At 44.3% G+C, this 20,491-nt stretch overlaps 1 protein-coding gene across 1 annotated transcript; it reads right to left on the bottom strand.

Moving 5' to 3' along the window:
* Positions 1-430: 430 nt before the first annotated feature.
* On the bottom strand, positions 431-19,867 carry PDPR (pyruvate dehydrogenase phosphatase regulatory subunit). The gene is made up of 17 exons (XM_009080141.1): positions 19,647-19,867; positions 17,213-17,346; positions 16,175-16,256; positions 15,920-16,083; positions 14,829-14,950; positions 13,895-14,012; positions 12,384-12,533; positions 9,141-9,333; positions 7,292-7,416; positions 5,493-5,648; positions 5,257-5,390; positions 4,718-4,866; positions 3,329-3,441; positions 2,870-2,964; positions 2,158-2,247; positions 1,708-1,890; positions 431-835 (listed from the first exon to the last, which is right to left on the bottom strand). Exons 1-17 carry the CDS (start codon positions 19,865-19,867, stop codon positions 431-433), a joined length of 2,634 nt encoding a protein of 877 aa, XP_009078389.1.
* Positions 19,868-20,491: the final 624 nt, after the last annotated feature.

Raw genomic sequence — 20,491 nt, 5'->3', positions numbered from 1 at the left:
GTGGTATGTGGAGAGCAGGGTGAGGTCACAGCGTTCATCTGAACCACAGGCAGCAAAGACCTGCTGTCCTACGCCTTACGCTGGAGAAGAGAGAGGAAGGGTGCAGTCCTCAGGGGTTCACCCCAACCCTTCCCATCACCACAAGGCCAGAGCCTTTGGTGGGGTACACTCCTCCACAGGCATCCCTGCATGCTCAGCACTGTGCTTCATCCACTGGGGCACGGGGGAGCCTGGCAAGGGTTGAAGGAGGATTTGGGAAAGCTTGAAAATTAAGGTTTTAAAATATACAAAATGTAACACGCTGGAAAACGTTTAAAAGTTGCAAGACAAGAAGGAAAAGAAAGAAATATATGAAGTGAGGAGAAAGGGCTGGACGATGGTGGGAGAAGACTCCAGCCTGGAAAAAGGAGCAGGTCAGGTCTAGTCAGCACTACTCCCTCTGGTAGCCACTCAGTTCCACCTCGTCCTTGCGGCGCCGTTGCGTGAAGAGGGAGCTGAAGGGATAGAGCTTGGCTTTGGCCTGGAAGCGCTGCCCGGCAATGTCGATCTCATACTCTCCCTGGTTGATGAAGTCAGTTGTCACCACCAGCTCTTCTCCTGTCTTCTCATCAAAGTGGTGCACAAAGCCAAGGCAGACATGGCGCTCCAGAGTGTAGCTGTAGGCACTGCTGGTGGTCTTGCCCACGTAGCGGCCGTTGCGGAAAATGGGCTCTCCCCACCAGGGCCAGAGGTCCAAATCCGTGTCATGGTCCTCAAGGATGAACATGGTAAAGCGCTTGTACACACCGTTCTGCTTCTGCTCCAGCAGTGCTTCCTGGCCAACAAACTGCATTCCCTGTGGGGAAAAGGAAGCATCAGCTGATGTGAGGAACATGAACTGTGGCAGCTGCTGAGTTTTAACAAATCAGCTTGCCAACATAAGATCAATTTACACTCGAAACTTATGCCCTACCAAAATGGGCTGCTCTATATGTAAGAAGTCCAGCTCAGATAGAAGCTTTCCTGTCATGCTTGTTGTTCCAGCCTTTAAAAAATCATTCTAATTTTCTCTGCAGTGAAAACCATGTCACCATGCTAGTCTTTGCCATTTTTCTGGTTCCAGAAGTCTTCCATATTTTATAAATCAGAGGGAAACTGTAACTAGTAGGAAATTTGTATCTCTAGTCACTAATTTCCTTTCTTGAATTGATACAAGCATTTGTTTTGGCTCATGCAATGGTGGACGAAAAAGCCAGTGACAAAAACAGCACAAAGGCAAAATACAACTCTAAGCTGTTCTACGTTTTAGTAAAAACAGAGAACTCCCCTGTTTTAGCAAAAATAGAAAACACCAGTTCTTGGTGCCTAGCCTCATATTTCACATCACTTGGTGTACAGGCTGGTTTGTGCTTCAGCAGATTGGGAAAACAGCTTGGAGAAACTTGAACTCTGAGCATCTGCGAGGTACAGAGCACCCTCTGCCACACTGAGCACTGCACACATGAGCAGCACTGGACACTACACAGGTCACTGGGAATGCTGCCCAGCAAGGAGGAAGACAAGAGTATTTTTGGTATTTCTAGCACCTTTTTGAAATACAAGACACTATGTTGTAGCTATGCACTGCACACAGCTCCATCCAAAAAATGACACATCTATCCACTTGGCTGACAGCTTTTTCAGTCCAGTTCTGCTCTTCCACCCACCCCAGTGCAGGAGGTGCTGTACCTTCTCCAGTTTGACCTGGAACTCCCGTCCACACTCCATAGGAGTGGTAAAAGCATCCAGATCCTGGCCCCAAAAGGCAAAGAACTTCTCAATGCGCAGGCTGCGGAGCGCGTAGTAACCAGCATTCCGAATCCCATACTTCTGCCCCATGTTCATCACCTCGTTGTACACGTGAAGGGCATACTGCAACGGAAAGGTGAAACACAGATTGACACCAGGAGACAACGACAGCATTCGACACCACCAGGGATGTCACTGTCCCCTGCCGCTGGAGAACAAGAGCTCTGCCCGACTGGAATGCAATATAAAGCAGGGAAACTCCCCCTGGTGCCTGCAGGCAGCTTTCCCGCGGTGCAAACCAGACAGCTCATCACCCAGAGTCAACTCGGAAAGTGTTTCCGATTATGCATGCAACTGCTTTAATTAGCTCAGGCTGCAGTGTCTTCTTACCTCTATGGGAATATAAAGCACGAATCCAGGTTCTCCCGTGTGAGTGATACTCATCACACGGATGCCATTAGCATAGCCCACGCTCATCTCCTGCAGAATCAGAGGGGATGAAATCATCCAAACTGGAACACAGCACAGAGATCCAGAAGCAGCACAATGTATAACACAACCACACTGCCCTCTCCTCACTGCTGTTCACCACCTGCACATACTCACAACGAATTTAAATTTCAGCATTCAAAGAGTGATGTCACATTATCCAGACTTATTAATCACTTCATGGCATTTGGCAATAAGCCTTGGAACTAGGTCAGGACACAGGCTTTATCTAGATACAAGACACAAGCTGAATAGCAGTTATCTGCTCAGCCTTTTAACGTGACAGGAGACAATGATGCTCGATCCCAGCTGCCCCTCTGACAGCTTCATAATTGATTATATGAAATATGCCAAGATATCAAATGGCACCAAGTCTACAGGGAGAGGAATACTGAAAACAAGTGCATATTCACCTATATACTTAGCAAGCAGGACCCAGAGAGAAGTAAAGCGAGCCTAGTGAGTTATTTACAAGCCTAGCTCAGTAACCTCAGTAAACCTAAGTGCAAATCTAAATTCCCCCCAATTATCCAAAATGTAATTCTTACTCTCCTTCCATGGCATGCTTTGAAAAACCTAGCAGGGTGAGGAGGGCAGAAGCACAGTCATTCACCTTGCAAAAGAGAGAGGGGAAGTGTTCTGCAGTCATGGGGGCATAGGACAACTCTGACAAGACATCCACAGCTCGGGGGCCGATCAGATTGAGAGCTAAAGAGAGGAAGAAAACAGCATTAGAATGAGACTGGAGAAGTACTGCCTGGTGTCTAACATGCAAATGTGCATGCCCCTATTTCTAAAGTCTTAAGTGTATTGAACTAATAGGTATGCTTATATTTAAGAACAGAGGAGAGAGTCATTAAACTCTCTCCTGACAGCCCACAATAAAGGAAAACTGTCTTCCAGCTCATGGCTTGACAGAAGGAAGTCTCTGAATTGCTCTTTTCATCCAAATGTTTGGTGAGGAGACCAAGTCACCACTCCAGGCACTTTAAACAATTAACTGGCATGCAGCACAAGACACCAGTTGTAACTTTGGGCTGTCTTAGGATGTCTGCTTTCAGTGAGTTCTTACCTGTGTACTTCCAGGTCACATCCTCCATGGTCAGGTTGCTGTCGTCGGGCAAGCGGTTCTTCAGCCAGGCCCAGCAATGGACTTGTTGGTCAGTGGGGGAAATCATGAAGAAGCTGGAACAGACAAATCAAAACCAAGAAACAATGAATGGACAGCCACAAGGTGAAGCAGTTTATTCTTTGCTCAGCAACTACTGGAGCTATTCAGCAGCTTCCAAGCAAATAAGAGACCAAAACAAGCTGGTTTGTGAAAACCACAGCTAAAGTCTCTGGATCAATGTGATCACATATGTCATGACAAAAAAATCCCAGACTTCAAGCATCAGCAGCGACAAGAAGTGACTAGATATGGAACACAGGAAGTTCTACAGAAAGCTGACAGAGTATCTCAAAAGTCACAACCATTTTGCAGAAGGGACTTGCAGCTCTTCACCACCAGCAATTCTGTTTATTCCGACAGTCAGGAGCACATGGTTCACACAGCAATTTCTTGTTTCAGTTAAAGTCCCTTCACACACAATGGCAGTTATTATTAACAGCTTTCAAAACCAGAACTCCACTTGCTACAGGCAAATGAGCTACTTGTGTGTGTGTCTGATACTAACTGCGAGTTAAAGTACATTACTGACAGAGATAACATCTGCAGAAATGACGAGGCAAGGAGGGAAGCTACTGGTTTCACGCAGAGAAGGACAATACTTTTAAGCATACATGAATGCAGACAGAAGTGGAAGAGAAAGAAAAGCTGTTTCTAATTGAAAGAGCAGCAAAGAATGCTTTCACACGAATACAATGAAAACAGACATAGAAAACTGTCCAGAGAAATAAAACCAACACTCAGCTGCGATGTGGCCATGGAGAAATTTCTAAAAATGAGAAAGATTTTATATTAAATGCCAAAGAGAGTCCAAACTGGTGAGAACAAGGATGAAATCCTGTGATCATGTCAGTTTCCATCAGAGAGCACAAAAAAGAATGATGAGAAACTGCAGAGCTGAGAATTAGAGTACCCACATGGCAGTGCAAATTGAAATAATCAAAAAGTAGCATTTTCAGTATGCAATTCCAGTAAGGATGTTGGCCAGGACCCAATGAGGAACTGCTTGGTTTGCACTTTAAAGGGTTACCTAAATTAATAAACCTCAATGACTGCTGAAAACCATTTGTATTTAATTGAGAAATCAAACATCTGAAGGTCTAACATTTTGAGAAAATCTATGTTCATCTGCAGCCCCAGAAAAAGGCTTATTTTCCTCAATGAATATAAGTGGAGAATTGAGACCTTTTGAGCTTATGGTGGTGAACAAAACTTTATGATCTTCATTAAGAAGTCCTTAAAGGCTCTTAACACCCAAAGGGTGATGGATAAAGACGCTGCCTGCACACCCACCTGCGTTTGCTGAGCCGGGCGATGCTGCAGTCGTTCTCATACCCTCCCTTCTCATTAAGCATGCCTGTATGCACAACATGCCCAACTGGCACATCCAGGTCATTCGAGAAGAGATACTGCAGACTCTCCAGGGCCTGGTCTCCTGTGGACTACATGAATCAAAAGGGAGAGCAAGTCAGACAAGCTGTCTGAGCAAACAAATCCACTGAGGCAGCTTAAGATCACATCAACATCCTGGCCCAAATCACTTCAATTTGTAATGATAGTGACACTGGCGTCTCAAGCCTAACAGGATACAATGGTGACTCAGTGCCGGAGGCCAAATTCTACGTATGGACTCAGCTGGTGTTTCTGTAAACTGGGCCCTTGACAGACAAAAACCAATCAATGCTAAATACTGTGGTACGACCTGAATTTGGTCATACATCCTTTGGACACACAAAGGAAGTCACCGTCCCCTGTCCATCCACAGAGAGTTTTGCAAAAGCAGGCAATAATAAACTAAAGGTCACCTTTACCAGGTGGTCCTAGGTACTTACACTTATTTCAAACTTGGTGAAAGATGACATGTCAATGACACAAACTGCTTCCTTACAGCACTTGACTTCGGAACCCACGATATCAAACCAGTCTGGTTTGTAAAAGGTTTTGCTGTGATCCAAATCCAGCAGATCTAATATAAAGAAGAATTCAAAGGAAAAATTAAAAACTGGATGAACTAAGATCTTACACAGACCAACAGAGAAGCACTAGGAAGAGGAAAGCATGATCTCACCTTTCCCAGGGGGGACAAAATACTTGACTCTCTCAAATCCATGCTTCTCCATCCACCTGGCTCCCTGTGCATCCAGACGGTCATAGAGCGGCGAAGTGCGCAGCTGCCTGCCGGTCTGGAAATCCCAACGGGGAACTTTCAGATCACACATGAGGGCTGCAATGGTCACAAAGATCCATTATTAGACAAAGTAATAATCTTTACCTAAACATTTTTTCCAGATTATCAGTACTTACTAATCTATCTGAACCATTAATGAAACTCCCTCGAAACAGTTCCGACCTTCTTCTTCTGTTTTTGAAAATCAACAAATCTGTTTTGATCTGTTTATAGCTCTTCAGAATCAGAGGAACAATATTTGCCCAGAACACTTATATTTATAGTTCCTTATGGTCTCATGACAGTACTGCAAGATAACAAAAACTATTTCTCATGAAGTCATGTTGACTAGCATTAATTATGCATGGTTCTTCCCTGGCAGTGCACTACATCAGGCAGTTATTTTGACAGTGCTAATGCTGGGGTAGGCAGCCCACAGCTACAGGGACCATCTAACTCACCTTCCTAAATATTGGCAATTCAGCCTTTTCTAATTGTTGAAGCTTTTCCAAATGGCTCTTACATCTGTTCAGCCAATATAGCATGTTCTTATTTAGAAAACGAGTCACCCTAACAAACACTGAGCATCCTCCTTGGTTACCAGTGGGGAGTAATAACTCAAGGATGCTTGAATACGTCTTTATAAATGTCAAGATTCTACCTAGGTCAGAAACTGCATAAAATTGAAGATAAGCCCAATATTTCTCATTGAACCATTCCACCATTTCTGCCTCATAGCTAATGATTTAATGAATTTATTGACAGTATCTGGTATTGGTATTCCGAAAAAGTGGCTAGAGGTAAGAATGGATTAGAATGGGAACATAACACTGCAGAAATTGCAGTACTCATCCAGCAAAAACTGGAGTGATTCTGTAGCTATCAGAACTGAGGTTTGTACTGGAAAGCAACTGCAGAATAATGCCCAGAGTAAAAATGATTTTTCTGGGAGGAAGGTCAAAGCATAAGGTTTTTATTTCCTGGATATAGTAGGGCTCAGATATTTACCCAGCTTCTCTGCTTTCACTTGAACACATGTTTTCAGTTTAGACTTGGTATTCAAATAATTGTTCCTGTTATGCAACTTGTGGAGCACTTCATACTTCTATTTGAAACTTGAAAAGAAGTCATCCACATTATTCAGGACAGAGAATCAAACAACAGGAGGAAATGAAGTATGGCTTTAGACAGGAAAAATGGCATCTCTAATCTATTCTGCAAGGCATTTATCACAAACTTTGACAGGAGAAAGCAGAATATGTCTGCAAAGACTTCCTGAATGATGCAAGATAACTGGGTCACACAGCCATAAGTTGGAATTGACAGTATTGCCACACTGCAATGATGTGTGAAGAATAACAATGTTTGAGACAGTGTAATATTCCCAGTTAAGACCTTGGCATTGCTCTATGAGGCTGGAGACCTACACAGACATGCACAAATTTCCTTACCCCAGAGGCAAAGCACAGAAATAGCAGAGAGCAAGGTACCAACAGCATTTTTTTAAAGAAAAGTTAGTAAGAACACTGCAAATAGGAAAAAAACCAAAACAACTCATCCTTTCCTTTCTCCTGGGAAGAGGCTGTATTGCCACAAAGGAGGTCAGGAAGAAGGAAAATAGTTCTCAGAGGAGAGAGAGTGCAGTAAAGTGGAAAATCTTGGACACCCTGGCCAGAACTGAGCACAGAGGCCTCACTTACGCATGACTTCCATCACGCGGTGTCGGAGGAAAGTGCGACTGCTCTGAAGGGTCCCAAAACGCTTCAGATCCAGAGGCCAGACATTTTCTGATGGATACCCATTTACCATCCACTCTGCCAGGTACCTGAGGGAAGAAAAAGAAAGACTGAGATATCAGCCAGTGTCTTAAAGGAAAGGGTGTAGCTTTGAAATCAGAAGCAAAGCAGTTTGGACATGAGAATATCTTGCAATAGGGTGAGAGAAGGCTAACTTGGTATTTTAAATACCAGCAGAAACTGGAAGGGTTCCCTTTAAAAACCCTATCGACTAATTGCCCATTAGGATGAAACATACAAGGCAGGTGGTAAATGAGGCCAGGACCTGGACAGGTAGCTTGGCTGACACCGCGTCAGGTCCTGGCGTTCTGCTACAAAAGGAGAGGTGAGTATGCTTAGGTTGGAGCTGGGAGCCTGAATGTTTTGTCATTTTTCAGTGCCTGGTGCAGGCTCAGCCACAAACCCTCAGAGGCAGCATGAGATGCCAGCCAGGTTATGTTTAACTACACTGGCAGGAGTGAAGGAGGAGCATACTCCAGAGCGGAAGGACAAAGGCAGCCCAGTCCAGAGCAGAGCAGAAGGATCTGTTCACAGCCAGTAAACTGCAAAACAAAGGGGTTTGGAAGTCATCATGAAATTACATTAGCAAGCTAAGCTGCTTATTTTGGGGCTGTAGTGCAAACAGACAAACAGTGCTTTTACCTTCAGAAATTATTTTGATTCTTAAGCGAACCTCACTGCAAAGATTCTCTATATTGTATATGACAAAAAAATCATTATTTGTTTCCCAGGTGACTTAAATTATTAGACAACAGACAGAAACTAGTGGAGACAAATGCAGATGCTAACACCTGCCCAAAAAAATGAGCAGCTTGTTAAGAAGGCTGTGTGGCAGAAGGGATGCTGGGTCACCAGATCCAAATGGCAGAGTGATCATTCTGCAAGCAGCTTTGCTGCTGGGATCACACTTACATTCCTGTCTAAGTATCTGCAACAACACAGGAACTGGATTTTACTGGGAAATTATTCCACCCTATCTCACTCTAGAGGACAGTCTTTAACTACTGGCAGCACTGTAATCACATATATGGTGCTTCATCAGCACCAGATTCACCCTGCTTTCAGAGGAATTAACTGCTGTGTCAACTTGAATGATATAAAGACTTCAATCAAATGATAAATTAAAGGGGATCGTGAAGCACAGAAGACCAGGGAATAAATGCTTTGCTAAGCTTTTATCTCTTCCTGGTAGTTTGAAAAAAATCAGGCCAGTTATAGAATCACAGAATATCCTGAGTTAGAAGGGGCCACATGAATCATTGAGTCCAACTCCTGGCCCTGCACAGGACAATCCCAAGAAACACACCATGTGCCTGAGAGCATTGTCCAAATGCTTCCTGAGCTCTGACAGGCTTAGTGCTGTGACCACGGTCCTGGGGAGCTGTTCCAGCACCCAACCACCTACTGGGTGAAAAATCTTTCCTTAATACCTAACCTAAACCTCCCCGACATAGCTCTAAAGAAGCTTACTTGATCCGCAGCTGATCACTGAGATGTGATGCCAGAGGAGAGGTGTGCAGGACAGCAGGAGAGTCCAACACAGATTTGGAATACACACTAGAGAACATAAACCAGAACATAACAACCGTTCCTCTCCTTCACTCAAGTTGGAAATGAAAGAGAAGTCTTGAGTCTTTGTCAGAGAGGAGGTGACAAATACCGACCAGAACATTGTACACAGAAGGATCATCTGAGCAGTCTCTTTTCTTGGTTAAAGCCTTACTTACACACACAACAGTGATAGACCACTTACTTGCCTGCTCCCCCACCATATGAGATACCAGCTGAGTTCATGCCAGCCAGCACGAAGTAGCCCCTCGCGGTGGGCGACTCTCCCATGATGCATCGCATGTCTGGTGTGAAGGTCTCTGGGCAATTCACTAACTGCATGATCTGCAGAGCCTCCAAACCTGGCATCCTGCGCAGGAGAGCACTCAGAAGTGGCCCTAGTACCCAGACAAAAAAGAGACAAAAAGTCACAGCCTTCAGTCTCAACACATTTCAGCTGCTTCACCTTCAAACCAGACAGCACAGCAGAGGTTTGCTGTTACCTGAACAGGTGGAAATTGTTTCCATGCTTTGATACAGTCACAGGAGAAACTGTTTACCTGCTGGAATCACACTACTAGTAGACCACACAGCATACCATAAAAGCCTCCATACCAAGAGCCCAGTATTGTTTTCAACAGTGCAAAAACACTGTTCAGTTTTGTTAGGAAAAACAATAGGAACAGACATCAAATAGATGCCTAGTGAGGAGTAAAAACAGGCAAACGTGTATGATGGCTGTCCCAGGCACCTTGTCAGTCTCCACCTACCATCAGCTTAGAAAATTTCCTAAAAAACTGGTAATTTGTTCCTGCTTAGGAACCCCTAAACTGATCTCTCGGTACTAGACTGGTCTTCCCCAGCCTCACAAAAACATCCTACAGACATGGATGAGGAGTTCCACATGTTTAGTATTTGTGGTATGAGGAATCATTGCCTTTTTTAAAAAAAATTCACACTCAAGTAACTTCTTTTGATGCCTTCCAGTTGGCATAATAGAAGAGACAGCAAACAGGAGATCCCCATCTAGTCTATCCATCTCCTTCCAGATTCCACAGACCTCTGTTTATATCCCTTCTTGTCATCTCCTCTTCCCAGCCCACTCAGTCAGTTTCTTGTTTGGGAACTGTTCCAAGCTTTGATCAGCCTCCTGCTGCTCTTCCACCAGGCCTTCTCCAGTTCTATGATACCCTCTGGATATAGGGTTCCTAGAACAAGAACTAGTATGTGGCAAACCAAGATTTAGCACTGCATGATGACTGTGTTTTCTTCTCCTTTCCTAATAATTTCCCATTAATTCCTAACTTGCCTTTTGCTTTGACTGCTACTGAGCTGATGTCTTCACAGAAATGACACAACTAATAAAACCATCCGAAGTCCACCATTTTAGGTGGTGAAAACAAGACCATCCCCACACACCCACACACACTTGTGTCACTTCACATTTATCCTCATTGGATTTCTGTGCCGCTCCATTGCCCAGTCACGCTGGAAAAGTCCTTTGGCAATTCTTCCCAGCTTGACATTTGAGAGCATTAATAAAGGGATAAGCTATCTGCTTGGCTTTTCTTGCCCAAAAGCTACCTCTGCATAGTACTCCAGATAAAAGCCCTCAAGATTCAGAACTGAGAACACTCCTCAGGTTTAAGCACACGCAATAAAATAATCAGATTTCACATTACCTAAGAAGTTACAAACAGTTGTTCTGACCTGCTCTCTCTCTTCCCCCTCTCAGGCATTAGGATTCCAGAGAGCCTGTACTTACCAGCTTTTATTTTATTGATGAAAAGAGAGATCAGTGTTAGATTTGTTCTCCTACCCAGCCCAACATTTAAGCAACTGTACAGGCTATTTTAGAATCAAAAGGTGTTCCAATGACAAAGATCAAAGCAGTAATGCAAGAGCTCAAACCCCAGGAACTGCAGCCCTAGAAAAGGATCAAATATTGGCTAAGCTCTGACTCTGCTCAACTGTTCGGCACGTTTGAATGGATAAAAGGGTGATGCTGGAACATAGGATGCAGCTGCTTCAAAACCTGGGCAATTTGGGGGTGCCAGCAAGCAGTGCTTTTTCATTTCAGCAGTACCTACAATACCAGAAAGGAAGTGGGTGCAGAGCTCAAGCAACTCACTGCTGAAGCTAATATATTCAAGCAAGTCTCTAGGCATCTATAGATCTAAAAATCCTTAGCATATGCCAGCACAAAAGTGCACCCCACCCTAGCTCCACCCCCTGGTGTTTAAACTTTTATATTATCAATATGGTGCCTCTCAGAAATCAAAGTCAAATTAATCAATTTAACCTGCAGAGTAGCTGGAAGAACATACTACCACTGCAAAAAGAAGTAAGTGAAATTCCATCCATGTCCAGAGTCACAAACAGAGGCATGTGCATTCACAAGGGATGCAAAGAGCTCTGACACAAGGGAAAACTGGATTTCTGAAAATAAGGCAAAGGTGAAATGAGAAGGCAACACAGCAACTTACCAGGAGTTAAAGAGGGGGTGGGGGAAAAAAGGGCTCAGACCAAGTTATGCTCTTTCCTACAGAAAGAGCCCTCCATGTAAAAGAACATACAGATTATAAAAATAGAATCAAATAAAAGGGAAGAGAAAGACAGAACCTTTGGAATATAATAAACCACCACTGTCAATGGTGGGATGATGTCTGGGAAGCCACAATACCAAGTTCTGTCCACAACACAACTGCCACTGATAGAAATGCACTTGGCAGTCACTACTGGAGAGAGCTGAGGAAACAAAATTCCACAGCTATGTGGCAGGTCAACAGTGTTGATCTACTGCGTCACAAGAGGAGCAGCATGTGGCACTGACTGTCAAAAATCAACTGAAATGAGAGAGCAGCACTGGTTTATGTAGTACTTCACCGCACTAGAGGAAGTTAAAAAATCCTGAGGGTTAGTGTGTGTTTTCAAACACTACACAGATATCACAGAAACATAGGAACCTCGAATGGTTTAAGTTGAAAGGGATCTTAAAGATCATCTCATTCCAACCCTCCTGCCATAGGCAGGGACACCTTCCACTAGACCAGTTTGCTCCAAGCCCCATCCAACCTGGCCTGGAACAATTCCAGGGATGGGGCAGACACAGCTTCTCTGGGCAACCTGGGCCAGTGCCTCACCCTCATCACGGGGAAGAATTTCTTCCCAGTATCTGATCTAACCCTGCCCCCTGTCAGTTTGAAACCATTCCCCCTTGTCCTGTTCCTCAATGCCCTTGTCAGAAGTCCCTCTCCAGCTCTCCAATAGGTTCCCTTCAGGTACTGCAGTGCCTGGTAAAGGGGTTTTCTGCAAATTACTGACAACTTAAGAAATGAATGAATTTGAGAGAACGTTCATCTTTCCCACAGGTCACAACAGCTTGCACTGTCATGAACTCTGCCTTCTGCTGAAGGTTTCATCGCTGTAGGAACTTTCCTTAACATACCAAAATGATCCCAGTCTTCTTGAAGGTTCTGAATCTCCAGCTGGTTCCGACCCTCCGTGAAAAGAGGTTTGGGGTTTTTCTCAAAGCCTCCTGAGAGGATGCCACCCTGCCAGTTGCGTATGTAGATCCTGCCATCCGGGTCAACAACAGCTGCAGAGGAAAGAAGATAGGTGGGAAGGGAATTGAGAAAAGGGAGAGCTGTCCAGGCTGTTGTCCCACAAACACCAATGATGGGGGCTGGTGACACGCTGGGCCAAGCTGGTGGCCTCCTGACATGAGAAGGGAAAATCTCAGTCCCCCAGCCCCATGTTTTCACACCGCTCTGGTTGAGTGACACCTTGGTGAGCCAGTTTAGATGACTAAACCATTAGCTCCCACCTCAACCATGCATGTTAACTTCTGGGCAGCACAGTACACTCGATGGAACCTGAGGAGCCCCAAGCCAGCAAGACAGTCTCCACAGGAACGGGAGGACACAAGAAGGGTTCAGATCCCTGTGGCAATCAAACTACTATGCTGCCATAGTTCCACTGAAACTGCACCCAAGACCAGACTTTCCACCAAGAGATGTCCTGCCCTCCCCCTCCTTCTCTTCCTATATTAACAGTTGATTTTAATGGGAATGTGCCACAGATCCAGCTTGCTGCAGGCCACCAGCACAAAATGGGCAGCACTCAAGTACGGATAAGCAGGTCTGGATTGCTTCTTCCAGTAGTAGTGTCAACTTGGAGTATTTATGAAACTCCACCCGACATGTTCCATAGCAATTTTTGCCATGTACAGAAAAGCTGTGAATATATATATATATGTATGTGTGTTAAAATATATATATATATGTTCTTTTTTAATTAGTCAAGTTAAAATGAAGAGTTTGGACTCTGGCCAGAGAACTGAATTCCCTGGAGAATATATACATTACTCATTAGAATCAGAAAATCTTGCTAACAACTGAGAGTACATAAGCAAAGCTTTCTACTTCCCAACTATAGTTTTCAGATGCAAAGGCTTTTTTTTCCAGAGAACCAAAAGCCGGAACACGGGGGAGGAGCAATTACCTCAAGTGTTTGGTTGCCCCTACAGCTCATAGACATGTAAATGCCATTGTAAAGCCTTAGCTCCAGCTGGAGGAAAGGAATAGATGGGCCATTTGGGGCCAGCAGCCTGCAAGGAAAACATAGTGCCAAGGCTAGCACCTTCTGCAGCTCACAAATGCAACAACCCAAGCCTCAGCTACAACTACGAGTCAAGCTAGAGTGAAGGTCATTCTCCTGCTAAGTTGAACTCTGAAAATCATTTTCTGCAGCAAAAGCTTTCCCAAGAGTAAGCAAAAGTATTCTTTCTACCACTGAAAGAGGATATTCAGAGCAGTCCAGCGAGAATGTACTTCACAATCCCAAATGAGCTGAGGAACTAAAGCCCAAGGTTGGCCTTTTGGTCATAAACTACACGTCACCTTGGGAAGGCAGGTGTAATTCACAGAGAAAAGTGAGGCAGAGCTGAAGAATCCTTACTTGGTAAGCTGCTCGACAGAGGCTCCTTCAAAGGATGTGTCAGGAGGTAGAAGTGTTCACAGGCATGGAGTGGGATGTTGACTGGTTCCTCTCCAGAGTGGCCCAACTCATAGGCCCACTAAAATAAAAAAAGAGCAGGTCAGAATGGAAAAGAAGAAAACTAGCTCCAATAAAAATGGCAGGACACAAGCACAGGTCACCTCTGCAAGTTTGCTTTCATAAAAGACCCGGTAAGATTTGGTTCAGACCACTAAACTGACACTATTTTTTTCTCTTTTCTTAGAATCTGAATTACTCTGGATAAAGACTGGTTTTCTGTTGCTAGCACAAGTTCTAGAAAAATGGGGTTCTGACTCAGAACTCAGAAGTAGCAGTTTATAATACAAAAGCAAAATAAGATCTGTAGACCAAAGTCAGCATCTAGAAGCAGAATAATCAGCATTTCTGTGCCTGTACTAAGACCTCTTACTAAACAAGAGGGACAGCTGCTAGTTTAGAAACAGCAATTGTCAGGTGTATTTTCCAGTGGAGCAGCCATGACACTAAGGAAGAAAAAGAAAATCAAATTTTGGGGAGGAGCAGTGAGAGAGAGAAGGGCAGCGAGAGATTTGACTGTCTCACTAACAGCCAAAGCAAAATTCCTCCTGTCAGAAGGCTGCACCTCCCAGGAGAGAGACCATGGGCAGAGCTGTGCCAACAAGCTGCAGGTGGTCTGTAGCAGGTTAACACTCAGCTTTGGGTGCCCAGCAGACAGCATTGCTCATCCTCCTTCACACTCCTGCTGGGCTAAGCAGCTGAGTAACATGACTTTGATCTACTGCACTAAACCAAGCCAAAGCACAAACATTAAAGGAAAGCAAGAAAAACACCAAACCCTGAGGAAAGTGCACATGTTCTTAAGCAATAGAAACAAGAAAAAATTAAATAATTCAACCTGTCCAGCACAGTTGACAAAGTACTGGCATTGAATCCGTCCTCTGTCGGTCTCAACTCCTGTCACATGACCCTTCTGGACTGTGACATGACTGACACACGTTCGTTCGTGAATCTGCACACCTGAAGAGGACACCAGAAAGTCAGTGTACTATGAGCTTTCTTTCTAATGTGTCAGGCTGCAAGCATTAAACCCTTAAACTCAATCTAAATGCCTATTTTCTCTTTAAGACAAAATTCCTACTCTTGAGCCAGTAATTCCAAAGTGAAACCCTGTTATTTGTACACCACCAAGTGTACAATTTGTGTAAGATTTAAAGGCTGAGACTCTGAAGAGCTACACTGTTTTTTCCCATGTGATAAACACAGCCCAGGATCAACATTTGAAAAAAAAAAAGTCTCAACTACGATTTTTTTTTCCATTACAATTCCTTTATGCAACAAAGTGTAGTTTCAGATGGCAAGACTGTCTCTGCTATAGGAAATCAGTCATTTTGTGAGCAAGTCAACAAGAAGTATGCAAAAATCAGCTGGGCTACAGGAAACTAAGAGAGATATCTTCCTACACAGCTTCTTCCAACTTGAAGAACTTTCATCCTTGATGACCTTCATCTCTGTCATCACACCTAACCTTTCTCCTACTTTCAGACCACTCCAAATATGTCAAGGCTGAGCAAACAGCATTTACTGCTACATTTCCAGACCCATTTCCAAAGCATATGTGCCCAATGAAATACTCCACAAGGACTCAGTCACACCTTTTCATTTGTAGATGATTAACTATTTTGATATGCAATTTTGAGTCAGGTTCTATGAAGGAGAGAGTGTGTGGTTATTCAGAGAAATATGCAACCACTAAGGACAACAAACAGGTGCTTGATTTATCACAGCAGATGTGTAAAGATTCAGCATGTTAATAAAATTCAGCCTGGCTTTTTTAGGAAAAAATTGATTTAAAGAATCTGAATTTTACAGAAATAACCAAATTTTTGTCTTCAGTGCTCAGTCACAATACCAAAATACATCATTTTCCTTTAGGAAAGAAGGTAACTTATCATGCAGGAGAGCACTCTAGATAAAAAAAGCTCCTACCATTCCGTGAGGCAGCGGTGGCCAGAGCCAGACTCACACTGGCAGATGACACGAGTGCATCTTCTGGCACATACATGGCCCCCACAAGGTCATGGATGTTGATCAGTGGGTGGAGCTGTACCACTTGCTTTGGGGAGATAATTTCACATGGTATCCCCATGACACTGCCACAGAACATAAGAAACACGGTGTCATTCATCTTGCAGGAGAACTGGTGCAGAGTTAAGATGAGTTGTACTTCCTGCTCATACGTACTTCAGCGATGAAGCAATGCGTTTCAGAGAGATTAGTCGATCCTGGGTCTGAGCCAGTGAAATAGAGCCTGTCTTCATGTACCCTATGACAATGACCAAAGTCAAGTCAGATTTGGACAGGATCTTGAATTCCATTTCATCTCAGACCCACTGCTTTAATATACTTGCAGACCTGTTGCTTCCACTACTCAGGAGCCTGGAAATCACAAATCCTCACATAACATTAAACGCTCATCAGCTACTAATTAAAAACTGCACGAGAGTCAACTTTGCAAAAAAGCCATTTAATTTTGACTTCTGTTCTCTTTCTATTTTATATACTCCTGCTTACAAAAAAAATTAAACTTTACACATGGTACCTATTAAAAGAGAGAAGTTACTGGCCAAGAAGTGATCTAATAACTACTCAGAAGAATAAAACTTCAACTTTAAGAGGACATTTTGTGACTCCACCACCTGCATTAGATTAGTATTAATTTTAATTGCAGGCACAGTTATTAACCTCTATTAAGTTTGACATATATCACAAATTCTTGCCAGCAGAAATGTTTCAGAGAGCAATTTCTTCCTATTTGGTACATGCCCTAACATTTTAGGGGGAGGAGAATTTCAACACAACTTTTTCTTGTTATTTCCAGGGTGAGACCACAGTGAGAGGCCTGTAGCTCTGCCTATGCTTCAGTGCTCCTGTTAACCACCTTCTCTTCTTGAGAAGTGAATCAGTGCATAAAAAATAGGCCATTTGCTCCATTCACTGTAATATACTTTTCATTGTCCTTGTGAAAATTTCCCTAAGTTTTCCCAAGTTACAGACAACACCTAACTGTCACAGTTTGCATGTAGTCTGCCTTTGGTTTGCCCATCTAATATCCTTCTCCCCATTCTGACTGCATTAGTGACGTTCCTTTGCATCTCATTCAGTCCAAGGTATCACTTTTGAACAGGAACCACCAAACCTTCAGACACTGCAAAAACAAAAGCAGCGCCAATACTTGGATTCAGCTTCCCAAAGATCAGTCCATGTTGACACTTTTAGTACCTGTTTGCACTCCTGTCTCCTGTTCCAGCTGCTGGTAGAGCTTGTTTGAATAGTGTGCCATCTTCAGCTCTATAGACACGGGCCTGGCTGTGCTCACGATCCCAGCACAGAACCGAGTGGTACCAGCAGCCAACCTGCAGGAGAAGGTGCAAAGGGCCTCATCCAGCTGCCAGGCACACACCTCCCACCAAGCTGGTCCAGCAGCTCTGCTGGCAGCACAAACCAGACAGCAACCTCTTCCCCAAATACATCAGGGCAAACCATCTAAGTTGGATGATGCAGGGATAACACAACCTCTGGAATGATTTTCCTTTAGTTCACTTTTGAAAACACCTTGTATTCCAAAACAATTTCTCTTTAACTAGTCCTAAACACTGAAATTTTTCAAAGAAAGCAGTTTAAAAAAATATTTTATGCTGCAGTTGACCTACCTCATTTCTTCTTTCTCCAACACAGAATTTCCCTCCAAATCCAAAATCAATTTGGATTTATGTCTAGCATCTTTGCAGATTACAGTATGAACAATTCCCTCTCACTCTGCAGCAACAGCCATAGACAGGCACATGCTTCTTGCCCCTTTTAAAACTGCCCTTAGATTTGAAGGGCTGCTGTAGAGATAGAAACCTACAAAAGCTCCCTGCAGCATAGACAGGTGAAGACAAGACACTTAGATTTAAGCATCTCCCTCACAACCTGCTTCCACAATACTTCCAAGTCATGTTTCCTGCTGCTAAAGCCATCCTGCATTTTTCCACTTGCCTATGCAAGCCTTTGACATGAGTTCTTTTGGCCTAGCAAGTCCATATTCTCTCAGCAATTCAGCCTCAGAAGCAGCCAAGTGAGGTATTTTTCCTACACCCCTACTCAAGGACAACCCAAGGAGCTGAAGCACAGTCTGCCCATGCTGTGCTCCATATAAGACTTCTCTGTCAATGCAGTGTTCCTCTTTCTCCTTGAGCACACACAGACTGAGCTTGCACAGCATCTAACTCACTGCAGGTCTGTAATGGGCTGTACATATCCTGCTCCAACATAGCAAAGATGACATTCCCTTACAAACGAAGCCCAGCAGCTAACTGCACTCGGAAGGACACTGCTCACAAGGTCTCAGATGAGACTACCCAATTTTCTCTCTTTGCAACTATACAGAACCTGATGCTACCTGCTTCCCAGCCAGGCAAACTCCAGGAACCACAGCCAATTACTTTTTGAAGGCAGCATCAGGCAGGAAGCTCCAAGCTAGATGCTAAACTATTCTCAGTCCAGCACCTACTTAGAGCATTAGAAGCTGCTGCAATAAACACCTCTTCAAACCCCTAAAATCTTAGCAGTGTCTCATATCCAAGGTCCCCAAATTGCCTGATGAAAACACCTAAACTCTACCTCAGAAATGGAAGTCAGTCTAAACAACAGGTAAGGGCTGCACAGCTCTCAACAGAAACTATGTGCTCTGCTACAGACAGATCCAACTCAGCAGGGGCACTTGTGTTCAGCCAAACCATAACGGCCCTGCCTGTTTCACAGACAGGCACTAAATCCCACAACAAACCAGATAATCCACACCTCTAACCAGCTTACAGGGTGATGTTTCAGTGATGCCTGATTATAACCTCCTGCAATCTCTCTGCAGCTTTGCTGGTGGTCTAATGCTTTAGACACACAGGGCATCCTGCTTTGAGAGGTCAACAGGGGCTGGAGGAGTTACACGGAGTTTTAGTTCTTTTGAAATAGTCCATCTTTGCCAGCTGCACTGTGTTTTACAGGATTATACCACAGCAGATAGCTATCTCCCAAAGAACTGTGGTCCATGGAAAACCCACATCAGGGCAGAGTTCTCCTGATGGGAACTGCAGTCCGTGAAGAACCCAGGCTGGAGCCCAGTACTGATCACACCCCTGCACTGCTCAGGGCACTGTGGGGAGGCTGAAGAACCCGGAGCGCAAGAGTGAAATTGAGCACGGGAAAGAAAAGGCAGTGTTTTAATGTTTGGGTTTTGTTTCTCACAACCTGAATATTTTAACTGGCATGAAATAAAGTAATTCTCTATTTTAAAATAATTCTCCCCAGAGCAAGTTTGGATTGCTCATGGCAGTAACTGTTAAGCAATTTCCATGTTTTTATCTTGATCCACAATCTTTTTCAGCTTACCTTCTACCTATCTTGCTGAGGGAAGTGTGGGAGAGTGGCCCTTAGCCAAGGCTACCCCACCACAATCACACAAGGGATACCCTTCACCCTGAAGGTCAGCCCAGTGCTTGGGGAGAAGCAGTAAGAGCCAATGCTAACGTTCAGGATAACCTTATTTCATCCAGGTGAAAGGCTATTTCTAGCTCTTTACTTTAATCCAGGTGAAGACCTAGAAATAACACGTTAGAGTAGATGCTGTTCTGCATGGAAGCCCTGTTTGGTTGGTTTTGTTACCAGAAATCCTTACCTGCCCTGCTCAAGTAAGACTATATCCTTCCAGCCCATCTTGGAAAGGTGATATGCCACAGAGGTGCCCATAATTCCACCACCACAGATGACAACCTGTGCCTGTGCTGGCAGGGAAACTGGGTGAGGTTCTGCTGTAGTTGAAGTGCTTCTCCTGGTCATTCTCCTCCATCTCGGGTTAGCTGCTCTCCACTGGATATCGGACAGTAATCGGAGAAACATCCTGGCAGCTTTCTCAAAGCACCACCTAGATGTGTTCAGATGTTACCTCAGTACCACTCCTTCTAGGAAGGAAAAGATGAGACTCACATTATCACATACCTTATTATACACAAGGCTGGCAGCAGGAGACACCACGTGGTGTGTGGGGTATAAATGGACATGGGAAAGCTGAGGAGCAAACAAAGAGGAGAGAGTTATGCAGTCCTGAACTGACAGTCTTGCAGTTAAGATTTAAACTTAAGAGCATAAAATGGGAGCAGAGCAGCACCCCTTTGGTTTTGGCACAGTGCAACTCCACAACGAGCAAAGAACCAGGGGAAGGCTGGGAAAGCTCTCACACCACTGACAGGTAGAACCAAACCCAGCAGGCACAGAACATGCTCTGGAATGTTTCATAAAGGCTGAGGTTAACAGGGCACAAACAAGCCTGACTATTAACATCTTCAGGCCTTTACCTGAGGAAGGAAACGAAGTCTGTGCCCAGAGTAACCAGAACTGGGCACTAGAGAGGCCTCTCCAACAGATTTGCCACAAGCAGTTCCCCGGGGCCTGCCTGCGGCAGCTCCGGGGCACAGGGACACGGAGTTCTCTCCCCCGCAGGCTGCAGCACGGCTGCGATCTGCC

This window comes from Acanthisitta chloris, unplaced genomic scaffold (assembly GCF_000695815.1).
Source record: "Acanthisitta chloris isolate BGI_N310 unplaced genomic scaffold, ASM69581v1 scaffold10868, whole genome shotgun sequence".
NCBI lineage: Eukaryota > Metazoa > Chordata > Aves > Passeriformes > Acanthisittidae > Acanthisitta > Acanthisitta chloris.
The sequence above is the reverse complement of the archived record's forward strand: the minus strand, read 5'-3'. Positions and strand labels throughout refer to the sequence as shown.

Bases quoted from the DNA above. Each gene is read 5' to 3' on its own strand.
- PDPR (XM_009080141.1), bottom strand. From the start codon at position 19,867: ATGTTTCTCCGATTACTGTCCGATATCCAGTGGAGAGCAGCTAACCCG. The intron at 14,013-14,828 runs GTTGAATTATTT...TTTTTATTTTAG, and splicing joins TTGTCAACTGTGCTGGACAG to TGGGCCTATGAGTTGGGCCA. The intron at 9,334-12,383 runs GTATGTTAAGGA...TCTGGGTACTAG, and splicing joins AGAAGACTGGGATCATTTTG to GGCCACTTCTGAGTGCTCTC.